The 15,618-nt window shown below is 38.0% G+C and overlaps 1 protein-coding gene across 1 annotated transcript in view; it reads right to left on the bottom strand.

Moving 5' to 3' along the window:
- ACAP2 (ArfGAP with coiled-coil, ankyrin repeat and PH domains 2) overlaps positions 1-15,618 on the bottom strand; it is a 169,816-nt gene that overhangs the window by 42,777 nt on the left and 111,421 nt on the right. The window contains 2 exon segments of the mRNA XM_030937036.1: positions 3,913-4,025; positions 10,078-10,152. Coding sequence (XP_030792896.1) covers positions 3,913-4,025; positions 10,078-10,152 — 188 coding nt within the window.

Raw genomic sequence — 15,618 nt, 5'->3', positions numbered from 1 at the left:
GCTCTCTAAACTCAGGTTTAACATCAAATATAATCATTCTTCTTTCCATTTTATATTCACTCTCAGGTTCAGAAAAATTATTTTGAATAAAACCATCTACCATGTAAACATCTGTCAATATCAAATTCTGGGGAAATGCTCAATAAATCACTGACATTCAGAAATGTCAGTGAATGCCTTTTTTTTTTGAGACAGAGTCTCACCCAGGCTGGAGTGCAATGGAGCAATCTCGGCTCACTGCAGCCTTTGCCTCCTGGGTTCAAGCAATTCTCCTGCCTCGGCCTGCCGCGTAGCTGGGATTACAGGAATGCACCACCACGCCAGGCTAATTTTTGTATTTTTAGTAAAGATGGGGCTTCACCATGTTGGCCAGGCTGGTCTCGAACTCCTGACCTCAAGTGATTCACCCGCCTCAGCCTCCCGAAGTGCTGGGATTACAGGCGTAAGCCACTATGCCCACCCAGTGAATGTTTTTTCTATATAACCTTGACACCAAGACATAAAAATAATTACACTAGAAATCCATTTTAATAAAACATTAAATTTTTCCATTTACCAAAAATGTACACAAAGTTAAACTTACCAGGAAATTATATTTACTAACGTCCATTTTTAAAAAATCAAAACCTTCTTTATCATTAAATTCATATTCTGGTCAAGTAATAAAATAAACACATTATAACCAATAATAGTAAATCAACCAGAATCCAACTACTACTCATATTACAGAATTTTGACTACTTTTTTATTTTTGGCAAAAATAGAGGCATCCTTGAATAAAAAATTAATCACTGATACCCAGAAGAATGATCCTGCGACAACCAATCTTTCGGTTGAAGCTATAATGTCTGAAGTTATTTCATTTTAGTATATTACTACATGAGAAAATACAATGAAATATTTTATACATTTTTTTAACAGACATTTAACAGATTTATATTTTATAAAAATTCGTTTAGCAACACCTTCAAAGTTTTTGGTAGCCATCAAGTTTACAATAAAGGAGCATCAGCTGCCACAACTTCACATATGAAAAAATTCCCATTTCCTAAAACTCCTGTTTCATTGAAGTTATTGCAAAGATCTAAAGATCAGGATCACCTAGCTTAAAGATTCATAAACGTTTTGTTCACAAAGGGCAGGAAAAAAAGATTCGTAAGTGATATGGACTGGTTCTGTCACTACCCAAATCTCACCTTGAACTGTAACCCCCATGTGTCGCGGGAGGGGTCTGGTGGCAGGTGACTGGGTCATGCGGGTGGTTTTCCCCACACTGCTCTCGTGATGGTGAGGGAGTTCTTAGGAGATCTGATAGTTTGAAAGTGGCAGTTTCCCTGAGCTCTCTCTCTCCTACCACCTCTGTGAGGAGGATGTCTGCTTCCCCTTCCGCCATAATTCTAAGTTTCCTGAGGCTTCCCCAGCCATGGAGAACTGTGAGTCAATTAAAACTCCTTTCTTTATAAATTACCCAGTCTCAGGTAGTATATTTTTATAGCAGTGTGAACACGGACTAATATAGAGAACTGGTACCAGCAGAGTGGAATACTGCTATAAAGATAATCTGAAAATGTGGAAGCCACTTTGGAAATGACTAACAGGCAGAGGTTGGAACAGTTTGGAAGGCTCAGAAGGCAGGAAGATGAGGGAAAGTCTGGTACTTCCAAGAGACTTGTTGAATGCTTTTGACCAAAATGCTGATACTGATATGGACAATGAAGTCCAGGCTGAGGTGGTCTCAGATGCAGATGAAAAACTTATTGGGAACTGGAGCAAATGTCACTCTCAGTATACTTTAGCAAAGAGACTGGCAACATTTTTGCCCCTGCCCTAGAGATCTGTCCTTAAACTTGAAAGAGATGATTTAGGATATCTGGCAGAAGAAATTTCTAAGCAGGAAAACATTCAAGAGGTGACTTGGCTTTTCCTGAAAGCATACCGTTATATGCTTTCACAAAGAGAAGATATGAAATTGGAACTTAGTTTAAAAGGGAAGCAGATCGTAACAGTTTGGAAAATTTGCAGCCTGACCATGAGGCATAAAAGAAAATCCATTTTCTGAGGAGAAATTCAAGCCAGCTGCAAAACTTTGCGTTTCAGTAATGAGGAGCTGAATGTTTACATCCAAGACAATGGGAAAAATGTCTCCAGGGCATGTAAGAAATCTTTGAGGCAGCCCCTCCCATCACAGATCCAGAGACCCAGAGAGAAAAACAGTTGTGGGCCAGGGCCCAGGACCTTGCTGCTCTGTGCAGCCTTGGGACTTGGTGCCCTGCGTCCCAGCCACTCCAACTCCAGCCATGGCTAAAAGAGCCCAAGGTACAGCTCGGGCCACTGCTTCAGAGTGGGCAAGCCCCAAGCATTGGTGGCTTCCATGTGGTATTAGGCCTATAGATACATGGAAGATGAGAATTTAGGTTTGGGAACCTCCAACCAGAATCCAGAGGATGTATAGAAACGCTTGAAGGTCCAGGCAGAAGTAGTCTGCGGCAGGGGAAGAGCCCTCATGGAGAACCTCCCCTAAGGCAGTGCAGAACGGAATGTGGGGTTGGATCCCCCACATACAGTCCCCACTGGGGCACTGCCTAGTGGAGCTTTGAGAAGAGGGCCACCATCCTCCAGACTCCAGAAAGGTAGATCCACCAAGAGCTTGCACCATGCACCTGGAAACACTGCAGGCACTCAATGCGAGCCCATGAAAGCAACACAGGGGCTATACCCGCAGAGCCACAGAGATGGAGTTGCCTAAGGCCATAGGAACCCACCCCCTGCATAGCCTGCCCTGGAATGTGAGACATGGAGTCAAAGGCGATTTTAGAGCTTTAAGATTTAATGACTGCCTGGCTGCATTTCGAACTTGTGTGGGGCTTGTGACCCCTCTGTTTTGGTCATATTTTCCCATTTGTAATGGGAACATTTACCCAATGCCTGTACCTCCCCTGTATCTTGGAAGTAACTAACTGTTTTTTTATTTTACAGGCTTATAGACGGAAGGGACTTGCCTTATCTCAGATGAGACTGTGGACTTGGACTTTTGAGTTAATGCTGGAATGAGATAAGACTCTGGGGAACTGTTGGGAAGTCATGATTGATTTTGACATGTGAAAAGGATATGAGATTTGAGAAAGGTCAGGGGTGAAATATGGTCTGGCTCTGTATCCCCACCCAAATCTCATCTTAAATTGTAATCCCCACATGTTGAAAGAGGGACCTGGTGGGAGGTGTTTGGATCATGGGAGTGGTTTCCCCCATGTTGTTCTCATGATAGTGAGGGAGTTCTCACAAGATATAACGGTTTAAAAGTGGCAATTTCCCCTGAGCGCTCTCTCTCTGCCGCCTTGCGAAGAAGGTGCCTGCTTCCCCTTCACCTTCTGCATGACTGTTCCCCAGCCACGGAGAATTGTGCATCAATTAAAACTCTTTTCTTTATAACTACCAAGTCTCAGGTAGTATCTTTATAACAGTGAGAAAATGGACTAATACAATAAGCAAACACTAAGTCAAAATGTACATAAACATCATATAGAGGAGAAACCAAAAAAGAAAGCTCACTTGTCCTATTCATCTATCATATTCATAATTTGTACTCAAATCTATTTTATGACAAATACAGGAGGTAGACCATATTCAAAATTTCTTTACTATAATGAGCTAGCCAGCCACTATAGACCAAGCATTATAAAAATTTTCCTTGCTTCCTTATTTAATCTTTGCTTACTTTTAGAATTTAGAATTAATGATGTTATTCTTCACCTGCTTCTAAAGGGCATCTATCTTCAATAGCCTGGGTTCAGGAAAGTTTCTGTGGAATTTACAGGAGTTAAAGGATTACGAAGGAGAGAGCTGTCAAATCACAGAGAAAGTCGGAAAATCAAAACTATGTACAGATCAAGACTAGTATTTGAAATATATTACCTGTTCCAAGTTTTGAAGGCATTGCTGGCTCGTTTGAACAGATATCCTTCCATAACTATGCCATTTGCAGCATCTACGTTATATTCTAACTTAGAATCATCACTGGAGAAATCCTAGACAAAACAACATATAAAGAAGTTCATATGACTTGACTAAGTTTCCTAGACAAGAAATGGATCCTAAGGAAAGAGTTCAAAAGGAAGAAAAGGTTTATATTAAGACAGTTACAACAACAATATTAATAAGAAAAATGAAGGGAGACTTAAATGATCAATAATAAATAAATGTTTCAATACATTAAAGTATTTGACTTTAGTGGATTATTTTATGCAATACTTCTTGTGATGACCTAAGGACAGATAATTATATAGAATATAATGCAAAACAGAAAATAAATCAATATAAACTGTATCTACATTGTGATTAAAAGCACAAAATAATATGTATACAAATAAACAAGGGAAACAACTAAATACTACACAGGCTATTATGTTTAAAATTATCACAACTTTATTTTTTTCTTTTTTGAGACAAGAGTCTCACTCTGCTGCCCAGTGTGGAGTGCAATGAAGTGATCTCAGCTCACTGCAACCTCTGCTCCTGGGTTCAAGTGATTCGCCCGTCTCAGTCTCCCATTTGGCTGGAATTACGGACATACGCCACCATGCCCAGCTAATTTTTGTATTTTTGCAGAGATAGGGTTTCACCATGTTGGCCAGGCTGGTCTTGAATTCCTGACCTCAGGTGATCTGTCTGCCTCAGCCTCCCAAAGTGCTGGGATTACAGGCATGGGCCACTGCACCCAGTCCATCACAATATTTTATGGTGATATGTGTTAACAATTTTTTAAAAGTATATGGTTATATTTAATTGGGATTATTTAAAGTTACCACTATTTTCTAAATATATTACTACCATGATAGTTTTTTTTATTTGTTTTTTTGGTTTTTTTTTGAGACAAAATCTCACTCTGTTGCCCAGGCTGGAATGCAGTGGCGCAATCTCAGCTCACTGCAACATCTGCCTCCTGGTTCAACCGATTCTCCTGCCTCAGCCTCCTGAGTAGCTGGGACTACAGACGTGTGCCACCACACCCAGCTAATTTTTGTATTTTTAGTAGAGACGGGGTTTCATCATGTTAGCCACGCTGGGCTCAAACTCCTGACCTCAAGTGATTCATGTGCCTCAGCCTCCCAAAGTTCAGGGATTACAGGCATGAGCCATTGTGCCTGGGCATGGCAGTTCTTGAATCTGACAGTGTCTATGGCATTTTTTCCTAAAATAAAATTTAGTTTTCAAAGGAAATGGATCTTAGTCTACAGTATGAAGTGGGCAAGTTGAACTCCCTTTTTTATGAGTACTATGAAATCACTCATAGTCTTCAAGGGTCCTAATGATCTAAATCTTACCTGAATGCAATTTAAACTTTCAATTTTCTTCCAAACATTCATGAAGTTTGGAAATCAGAAATTCAATATTTAAAATATTGCCTAACAAACTTCCAAAGCATTTTGAGCAAAGCTCTAAGACCACTCTTTTCAGCAGATTTAAAACTCTAAAGCCAGTCCCATAACTTTTAAAATTCCTCCTGGACCAATAATTAAAATTAGAATTCTACCCTACTAAGGAGTAGTAAACTTCCTGTCTTGGGAAACATTTTGGCAGCATCTACTGAGATGCTGGGGCCCTGCACTGGAGGGGAGGCAGAGTGACAACCATGTAAGGGCCCTCCAAATTTATGAGAGTACTAAGTCAGGAACAGGAAACAGACTAAATTCAGAACTTTAAAAGAGAAAAAAATAATAATAATAACCTCTCCTGACACCTTTGAAACTCTGACCACAAAAAGACATGATAATCCAAAGTAATCAAATGAAGCAGAATCTGTAAACGACTTGCTACATTTCTTCCTACTTTTTCTTTGGGGGAAAAAAAATCAGGGAAACTTTAATTCCCTCATTTAAAATTTGAGACTATAATTTATTTAATTATACGGACAGAATTAAGTAAGCAATAAATATAATTGACTTTGTTAACATTCTAAAGGTTTCATTTGTAACATCTGCAGTTTTTCATAACCTTGGTCAACTTAAAAGACTTCCTTGAAAGTGCAGTGCATTATAAGTGTTTCTCTAATTTTTAACTATATTTCTTGAGATAAACTCTCTTCGCCTTAGTTACTATTAATATCAACTAACATTTTGTAGTACTTAAAATGTGACAGATTTCATAATTTTAGCAATGAAATTTGTTGGACGAAAGACATAGTGTTAGAATCTCCTTAAATACATTGATGACCTGGCAAATCAGGAAGGAATACTTAAAGGCAAGAGACTGAGTGAGAACTGGAATTCAAAGAGGTAAGGAGAACAAGGACATCTGCCTATCAGGAGAACTTGAGCTTTGGTGTGAGGTCCAGGGAACACAATGTAAAACCAAGGTTGGTCAAAGCGGAATCTAATAGAAACTTATTTTTGAAATAGCAAACAAGACAAGAAAAGCCACTACTACCACTTTCACTCAAGATCACGACGAAACTCACAGCCAGCAAAACAACACAAAAAAGTACAAGACTGGAAAGAAAGGAAAAAACTATCATTATTGGTAGATAAGACTTTATACATGCAGCATCCAAAATAATTGAGAGATAAATCAATATTAAAAGAGATTACTGGTTACAAAATCAATACAGAAAAATCAGTTTTATCACAGCGGTAAAATAAATAAATTTAAAGATAGCATTTAGAATACAAATGTCTAGGAATAAATCTAACAAAAGATGTACAAGAAAAATCATAAAACTTTATGAAAGTCATTAAAGAAAACTTAAATAAATGGAGAACATACCAAATGCATAGAATCAAAGATACAATAAAATAAACATATCAATTTTGATTCATAGAAGCTTGAAGGAGGAAAGGTAGGAAGATTTGCTATTACCTATCAAGAATTTGCTTGCCAGGAACAGAATGACAAACATTCATGTTCTCACTTATTTGTGGGATCTAAAAAATAAAACAACTGGACTTGGGGAGCTGGAGAGTAGAAGGATGGTTACCAGAGGCTGGGAGGTGTAGTGGGCACTGGGGGTGTGGGCGAGTGGGAATGGTTAATGGATACAAAAAAAAACAGAATGAATGAGACCTAGTATTTGATAGCACGACAGGCTGACTACAGTCAAAATAATTGTACATTTAAAAATAATTAAAAGAACATAATAGGATTGTTTGTAACACAAAGGATAAATGCTTGAGGGGATGGATATCCTGTTTTCCATGATGTGATTATTATGCATTGCATGCCTGTATCAAAATATTTCATGGACCCCATAAATAATACCACATGCTATGTACTACCAAAAACTAAAAATGAAAAATAAAAATGAAATAAAAAAATTTTAAAAGCATTTGATCAACAATTAAGCAACCTGGTGGGAAAATGAGATAAAGACTAATAGTTCACAAATAGGATATCCAAATGACCAATAAATATAAGATGCCCATTAGTCACTAAAGAAATCACTCTAAAGCCAAAAATAATTAAGACAGCATAGTATCGACAGTTTAGACAAAAAGACAGTGAAACAGAATAGAGAAACTGAAATGGACCTCACGTATGTGATATATAACACAGGATATACCACAAAGCACTTGGGAAAGAGCAAACTTTCTAATAACTCATCTGGATCAACTGACTACCAGTGGGAGAATTAAAGGAAACGATCTCTACCTCACACCACACACAAAAACCCAATTAAAGATCTAAAAAGCAGCACAGTGGCTCACACCTGTAATCCCAGCACTTTGGGAGGCTGAGGTAGATGGATCACCTGAGGTCAGGAGATCAAGACCATCCTGACCAAAAAGGCGAAATCCCATCTCTACTAAAAATACAAAAATTAGTTGGGTATGGTGACGCACAGCTATAATCCCAGCTACTTGGGAGGCTGAGGCAGAAGAATCACTGAAACCCAGGAGGAGGAGATTGCAGTGAGTGGAGATTGCGCCACTGCACTCCAGCCTGGGTGACAGGACCAAAAAAAAAAAAAAAAAAATCTAAAAAGTAAATCTATAATACAAGATATATCTCTTCATGATCTTGAAATGGAAAGGATTTATTGAACAAGACACAAAAGCATCAACCTTAAGACTGATAAAAATAAGCTATATGAAAATTAAAAACACAGATGCCTGAAATGTATTATTAATTTGATCAAACAGTTAGGCAGCCTGGTGGAAAAATGAGAGAAAGATTAACAGACGTTTTACAAGTAAGACATGCAAAAGACGAACAGATATAAGAGAAGGTGCTTAGGCTCATTAGTCACTAAAGAAGTGAAAACTACGAGAAGATGTCAGTTATCTACTGACCAAATCAGCCAAAATCTAAAAGTCTCATAATATAATGAGGTGGCAAATAGGAACTCTCATACAGTGCTGTCTAAGATAGTGTAATATTTTGAAAAACAATGTAGCATTATCTGCTTATGCTAAATGATCTACTAAAGCTAATATACCTTCTAACTCAGCAGTTTTACTCCTAGGTATAAATATATCAGAAATGCAAAATGCATGCATGTATCCACATATGAATGTTCAAAGCATCACTGTTTCTCCAACTGATCAATTTAAATTTTTGAAAAATCTAAATAACTACATGAGACATACTTTCCCTTAGTTTTTAGTGGATTTTTTTTTTTTTTTTTTTTTTTTTTTTTTTTACCTGTAATGCAGCCTTGTGTCAGCATTTAAGGGCAGAAAAGAGGTGAGCATTCATAATGAGCAAAAAGCAGCACTATTTTCTTTAAAGGAAAACAGTTGAATATTATTTAAAATCAAATAAGTTATTCTTAGAGTTAATAATTTACCATTTTGAACCTTCAGTACACTGAACTGTGTTCACAATAGGAAAAGATATTAAAAGATGTGTACTGTTTATTAAATAATTCAATTTAACGAAATATTCAAATATTCCTACAAATACCATGATATCTCATTTCAATTAAAAACAATTGGTCCCAATTTCTAGCAATCTTTTCATGATCATGTCATTAAAACTCATTACCCATCAAAACATCAGACTGTACACTTTAATTACGTAAAATTTTTATTTGTCAACTTAAAATAAAGTTACCCAAACAAAAGTTAATCGAACTTTAAACGAAACAAAATAAAACGTGGAGTTTGTCTCACCTGACACTAACTAGAAAGTAACTAACTTAAAGGTGGTCTTGTAGAAATCTTTCCTTTTTTAATTATTTTTCTTTGAGCATGAATACTCCATCATCAATTAAATTTTTCTTACTTTTACTACTGATTTTGTTTTCTTTTTCCACTGACATCTTCTATATCAGATCTAGTTTACTGGTATTTTAAACTCTAAATAAACCATTAAAAAGTTGATTTTACTGCTCAATACCAAGAAAACAGATTTCTTAAAGCAATGCTAGAAGGCATCCTGTACGTACTTATATTTCTATATTCAACTTCAACACTCTCCCTTTATTTTCAGATAACTACACAAAAAGCACCACTGACGATATAAGAAAGTTGAGTTGCAGGCATGTCACACTCAACCCTTTTAGCATGAAGAAATAAAAACTGGTTTAATATTTGAATTTTCATTTTTAAAAACATTATTTTCAAAGTCAGTTCTGCTAGGTTTAGGCAATTTAACAGGCAATGCAAGTGAAGCTTTAGCATCTTGTCACAGAGAGGAAAGGCTGCCTTGCAGTGACTGCAGTTGGAAAGTCTATAAGGCCAAATACACATGTTGACACTAAGATGCATCCACACCCCCTGCCCCGCAACACACACACAGACACACTCTTTTACAGGGAGTTGGTGGTATCCTAAATGTAATTATGAATAGTGTTTTAAATTCTAACTAAAGGCCACTTTTAGCTTAGTTAAGGCTCTAAGAGATTTAGATTTTTATAAACTGATTCAAGGAGCATAGCTTTCAAAGATCCGAAAAAATAACAAAATACATCCCTTAAAATCTGAAGAACATTTCGCTCTTCAAAAACAGAAGAGGAATTTATCTGCACAATTTAATTATTAGAACAACTCAAAAGATGTGTTCCAATACAATGACACCTTGCATAAACCAACAAACAAGCGATTGTATAAAACGGAATTAATTTTTTAATTTCCCCTGAGGTACCTTTTGTTGAATGGTGGAATGTTTTTGCTCCATTTCTCTTTTCTCCTTTGCTGCATCCACAACCAGTCGATCCAACTGTAAAAAGGGAAAAAGAGAAAACTGCAGACTTAAAAAAAGTATGGATTATTTTTTCAAACCATATTCCAAATCATTTCACAGATATATAAAAAATCACTCAATTCAAGCTTATTTAAAAAGGTTTTGGCTAAACTTTGAAGTAGAAGTTCATATTTTTTTCTGCTATCAAGTTCTCTTTGAGAAGATCCATATCTCCATTAGAAAAAAAAGATTTCCAAGAATAGTCATGGTGCCATACATACATGATTGGAGGCCTTGCCACAGGTACCCTAGTGTTACACTTTCAATCCTTAAATAAGGAAAATGACTCTAGCTTAAGCTGCCTGCTGACCTACTAAACAAATTCTGGTAGTTAAAATCAAAGATACGAAGAAGACACCAGTGACTTCTTTCCCAAATAGCAAAAAGTAGTGCAGCTAAACTAGTACTAACCAGCTAAACCAGCTCTCACACATTCACTCTAACAGCTACTTCCAATCATTCAAGATGTTTCTTCATGTTTTCAGGTTGGCTCCCTAACGTCATAATCAAATCTAAAAAGAAGAAAAAATAATTCACCAGATAAAAGAGAAAGCTAAAAATAATAAAAGAATAGTAATCATTCATAAGACTGTAGAATAAAAGAATAGTAATCATTCATAAGATTCATAGGAAATCAGCAATTCTTAAGGCTCATTTTTAAAAGCTCAAAAAACTTAATAAAATTATAAAACCCGGCCGGGCCCAGTGGCTCACGCCTGTAATTCCAGCACTTTGGGAGGCCAAGGTGGGCAGATCAGGAGGTCAGGAGTTCAAGAACAGCCTGGCCAACATAGTGAAACTCCATCTCTCCTAAAAATACAAAAAATTAGCTGGGCGTGGTGGCAGGTGCCCATAATCCTACCTACTCGGCAGGCTGAGGCAGGAGAATTGCTTGAACCCAGGAGGCAGAGGTTGCAGTGGGCTGAGATCACACCACTGCACACTAGCCAGGGCGACAGTGCAAGGCTCCATCCCCCACCCCACCCCCCCAAAAAAATACACATATATAAAAAACCCATTTATTTCTTGTTCCTTTGCATTAGAAAGGATATCCATCATAAGGGAAGTATTCGATTTCTGGTAATATGTCACAAGAAATGCACTGGCTTCTTGAAATCATATTTGCTAAACTAACAATAATTGGGTTATACATTATTAATTATGTGGGTTTCATTGTCTAGACTACGATGATGCTTTCCAACTCTGAACCTCCATCACCCATAAATGATTAACACATGTTTGATAAATGAAAAAATTAAAACATACATATCAGATCAGCAGGAATATGGAGAAAGATAAGCGTTAAATGTCTAAACATTTTAAGTTGTATCTTTTAAAAACTAAATTTTTAAAGTCTCTTTCAAAAAAGGTATTTGATCCTTTATCACAAATGATTTTTTTCTACAGAAGAATAATTCTAGTCAGATAATATTACCAAATAGCAAAAAAGATTAACCAAAAAAATACCCACAATAAAACAGATCTATCACTATTATAAAGTATGTGATACAGCTGGCAACCATCCTACTCTAGGCTCTAATACACACACACCTTAGTGACATGTAGCATTGATTTAGTGGGTAATGCTATACATGGTGCACTAGAAAAATATATTCTCACACAAATTTCTTATGCGGAATGAGTGGATTAACCATCCTATGGTTTTTATGGCTCTGAGTGGCATATAAATATTATTCATTCATTCAGACTGAAATGCAGCACAAGGGAGCCCCCAAATTCAAAATATTTACAAATATGCACGCATATACTTTACATATGAATTCCGCAATGTAGGTGATGGTTTTCTGCCTAATTGGTAAGAAATGTCTCTTGCAGCCAGGCGCGGTGGCTCACGCCTGTAATCCCAGCACTTTGAGAGGCCGATCACGAGGTGAGGAGACTGAGACCATCCTGCCTAACACGGTGAAACCCCGCCTCTACTAAGAATACAAAAAAAAATTAGCCAGGCGTGGTGGCGGGCGCCTGTGGTCCCAGCTACTCGGGAGGCTGAGGCAGAATGGTGGGAACCCGGGAGGCGGAGCTTGTAGTGAGCCGTGATCGTGCCACTGCACTCCAGCCTGGGCGACAGAGCAAGACTCCGTCTCAAAAAAAAAAAGAAAAAGGAAAAAAGAAATGTCTCTTGCATCCCTAACCCCATTGCTATTACAACAGGAAAGTGGGGACAATTCCCCCTCTCTGATGGGGAAAAAGAATAAAGAAAAAATATCTTTCGTGATGGTGGGGGTTTGGGAAAAGGCATGAGTTGGGGAAATGTGAAGACTGGCCGAGTCTGATCTTCTAGACATTGGGAAACGTATCGGGAAGATAACTTGCAGCACAGTAAAAAGGGCCCCGTGTTTGTGTTAGTACTGGACATTATCAATTTTAACAGGTTCCTATCACTAAGCAGGTATCCCTGGTCCTTCTGTGTTTTAAATCTCTTCCACTCCCACCAACCTCAGATATCATCACTTCTCTTTCTCCTTTTCAACGTCTCCCTCTTGAACTACCATCTGCTTTTAAGTTGGTGCAAATCATTCTACCTTAATAAAACCGCTAACCCATACTCTTTCTCCAGCTACCACATTCTTTCCCTCTTTCCTTCACAACACAACTTCTTTAAAATACCACCACCTTCTCCATTTGTCCCTTCCATATTCATCTACCCACTGTAATTCAGCTTCTACTGCCCGGGTCCCCAGCGCCATGGAAACAGCATCTCTCACAGAGGTAACAACTTTTGCTGCTAAATCCAACAGGTATTTCTCAGTCGTAGGTTTACTTAACTTTCTAATAATTGAAGCTGATAACCACTCCTTCCCTTTGAAACACTCTTCCTGGCCTACAATGCCAGTCTCCTGTTTTTCCACTCCCTCATTCATCTGTGTCCTAGCACAGCTTCTCTTACCGAGCCATCTCAAAATTTAGTCCTTCTTAGGTCCCTGCCCCAAGTCAGCTTTTTTTTTTAACTCAATACCAGTGGACCTCAACCTTAACTTACAAAATAAAAATCTTTATGTATGGTCTAGGCAACTAGATTTTTAAAAAACAGCTCTGTGATTCAGAGATATCTAACTCACCCCCCATCAACTCACCCACTCTTGTGGTTGCAATCAGCAACTATATGCTACTGATTTAGTCTATCTCCCTCTTTTGAGCTCCACAAATATCCACTTACACGTCTTATCCTCACAAATCAATATATTTAAGCGTGAACTCATCACACCCTTCCACCCTTGAATGGGCTGTATATTAACCCTCAAATCTAACCATTTCTATCTCTACTGCTATGACCTTAGTTTCAGATGCCATTATCTACTAATTATGAAAAGAAAATTGCAATTGGCCACCTCCAACTCGGACATCTTATTGACTAGGCACTACAGGATCTGGGGCTTAGATGTTTTTCAAGGACCTGCAGACTTATTTGAGATCTGGGGTGGGGGTGGGGGACCTATAAAACTAAAATGATTAAATGTTTTAAAAATACATAATTTTTTCAGCTAGCCAACTGCAATTCAACTCACACTGCTTTTATAAATTATACTGAATATAAGATGAGAGCGCAATCTAATATTTGATAGTATGTGAGGAATGTCCAAAACCTAGGAAGGTCTCTCCTTCCCCCCAAGTCTCTTCCCCCCAAGTTGGTATGTCCTGTCTATATGTTCCTGCAACACTTTGACCCTTCCCTATATGGTGGAAAAGGCCAGCTGTCCCTCAATATCTGTTTTCTCCTTCTTCCTTAACAATGGAACCCCTAAATTCTAGCAGGTCACATGGCTACCTGGCATTAAGGTTAATTTCCCTTGCAGCTATTGTGACCCTGTGACTAAGGACTTGGCATTGGGATGTATGTAGAAGTGATATGTACAATTTCTAGGAAATGTGCTTAAAAAGAGAAAATGTATCTTTCATTCTCCTTTCCTTCTTCCTATTAGCTGGAATTTGGGTATGATAGCTAAAGCTTGATTAGCCACTTTGAACTATGAGGTAGAATCAAAAAACATAAGCCTGCACTCCTGCTAACCAAGTTGCCATCATACCACGTCTTTGACTTTACATAAGAGAAATAAAACTCTTTTTTTTTTTTTTTTTTTTTTTAAGACAGAGTCTCACTCTGTCGCCCGGGCGGGAGTGCAGTGGCCGGATCTCAGCTCACTGCAAGCTCCACCTCCCGGGTTCACGCCATTCTCCTGCCTCAGCCTCCCGAGTAGCTGGGACTACAGGCGCCCGCCATCTCGCCCGGCTAGTTTTTTCTATTTTTTGGTAAAGACGGGGTTTCACAGTGTTAGCCAGGATGGTCTCAATCTCCTGACCTCGTGATCCACCGGTCTCGGCCTCCCAAAGTGCTGGGATTACAGGCTTGAGCCACCGCGCCCGGCCAAAACTCTCTTTTTTAAACTACTAATATTCTCAGTTTTCTATTATTTGCAAACAAACCTCATCCCAACTGTTACACACACACAAAGTATTTAGCACAGAGATTAAGAGTGTGGTGACTTGTTGGCTTCTCCCAAGAGACTAAGTTCTATAGAGGCAGAAAACAGAATACATGTAATCCACAGCATATGCCCTACATGTCCTTCCCCTGTCTCAACACACACACACACACACACACACCAGAACTCACATATACTCTGGTCAGTAAATGCAATTCCCATTCCACTCTTACCTTTTTCCTTAAACTCAATTTTTCTTTTCCTTTTTTTTTTTTGAGACAGAGTTTCCCTCTGTCACCCAGACTGAAGTACAATGACCCAATCTTGGCTCACTGAGAACTCCACCTCATGCCTCAGCCTCCCGAGTAGCCGGGATTACAGGCATATGCCACCACACCCAGCTAATTTTTTTATTTTTAGTAGAGACGGGGTTTCACCACGTTGGCCAGGCTGGTCTCAAACTCCCAGCCTCATGTAATCTCCCAAAGTGCTGGGATTATAGGCATAAGCCACTGTGCCTGGCCTAAACTCTATTTTTCATCATCAGTCCCCTCCTTTTGGAAACTAAACTGAAACATCTTGAGAAAGAAAATTACCTAAAAATCGACAGTGTTAAATAAAGAATGCTCGTCAACAAAAAACAAAGTCCCCCGAACAGATCTAATATAATGTTATGATCAGATATGAAAAAAGTTTGAACATAATGACATTTTTATACATATAAAATTTGTATGTATATGTATACAGCTATTACACATAGCCATAGATAGCCACATGTGACTGTATGAAATGAAAAAGTTCCTAAGAGCTCTATAATTTTAAGATTCTAAAATTTTTTAATTCAAATAACAAGACACAAGTAAAGAAAATAAAGAGCTCTAACTCAACTGAAAAGCAAATTGGAACAATAACTCAATTATCCAAATGTACGAAATTTAAAAATAAGTCCAGTTATGCAGACTGCAAAACACACACTTTGTTTTTGTATTTTTTATTTTAG

This window comes from Rhinopithecus roxellana, chromosome 1 (assembly GCF_007565055.1).
Source record: "Rhinopithecus roxellana isolate Shanxi Qingling chromosome 1, ASM756505v1, whole genome shotgun sequence".
Taxonomy (NCBI): domain Eukaryota; kingdom Metazoa; phylum Chordata; class Mammalia; order Primates; family Cercopithecidae; genus Rhinopithecus; species Rhinopithecus roxellana.
The sequence above is the reverse complement of the archived record's forward strand: the minus strand, read 5'-3'. Positions and strand labels throughout refer to the sequence as shown.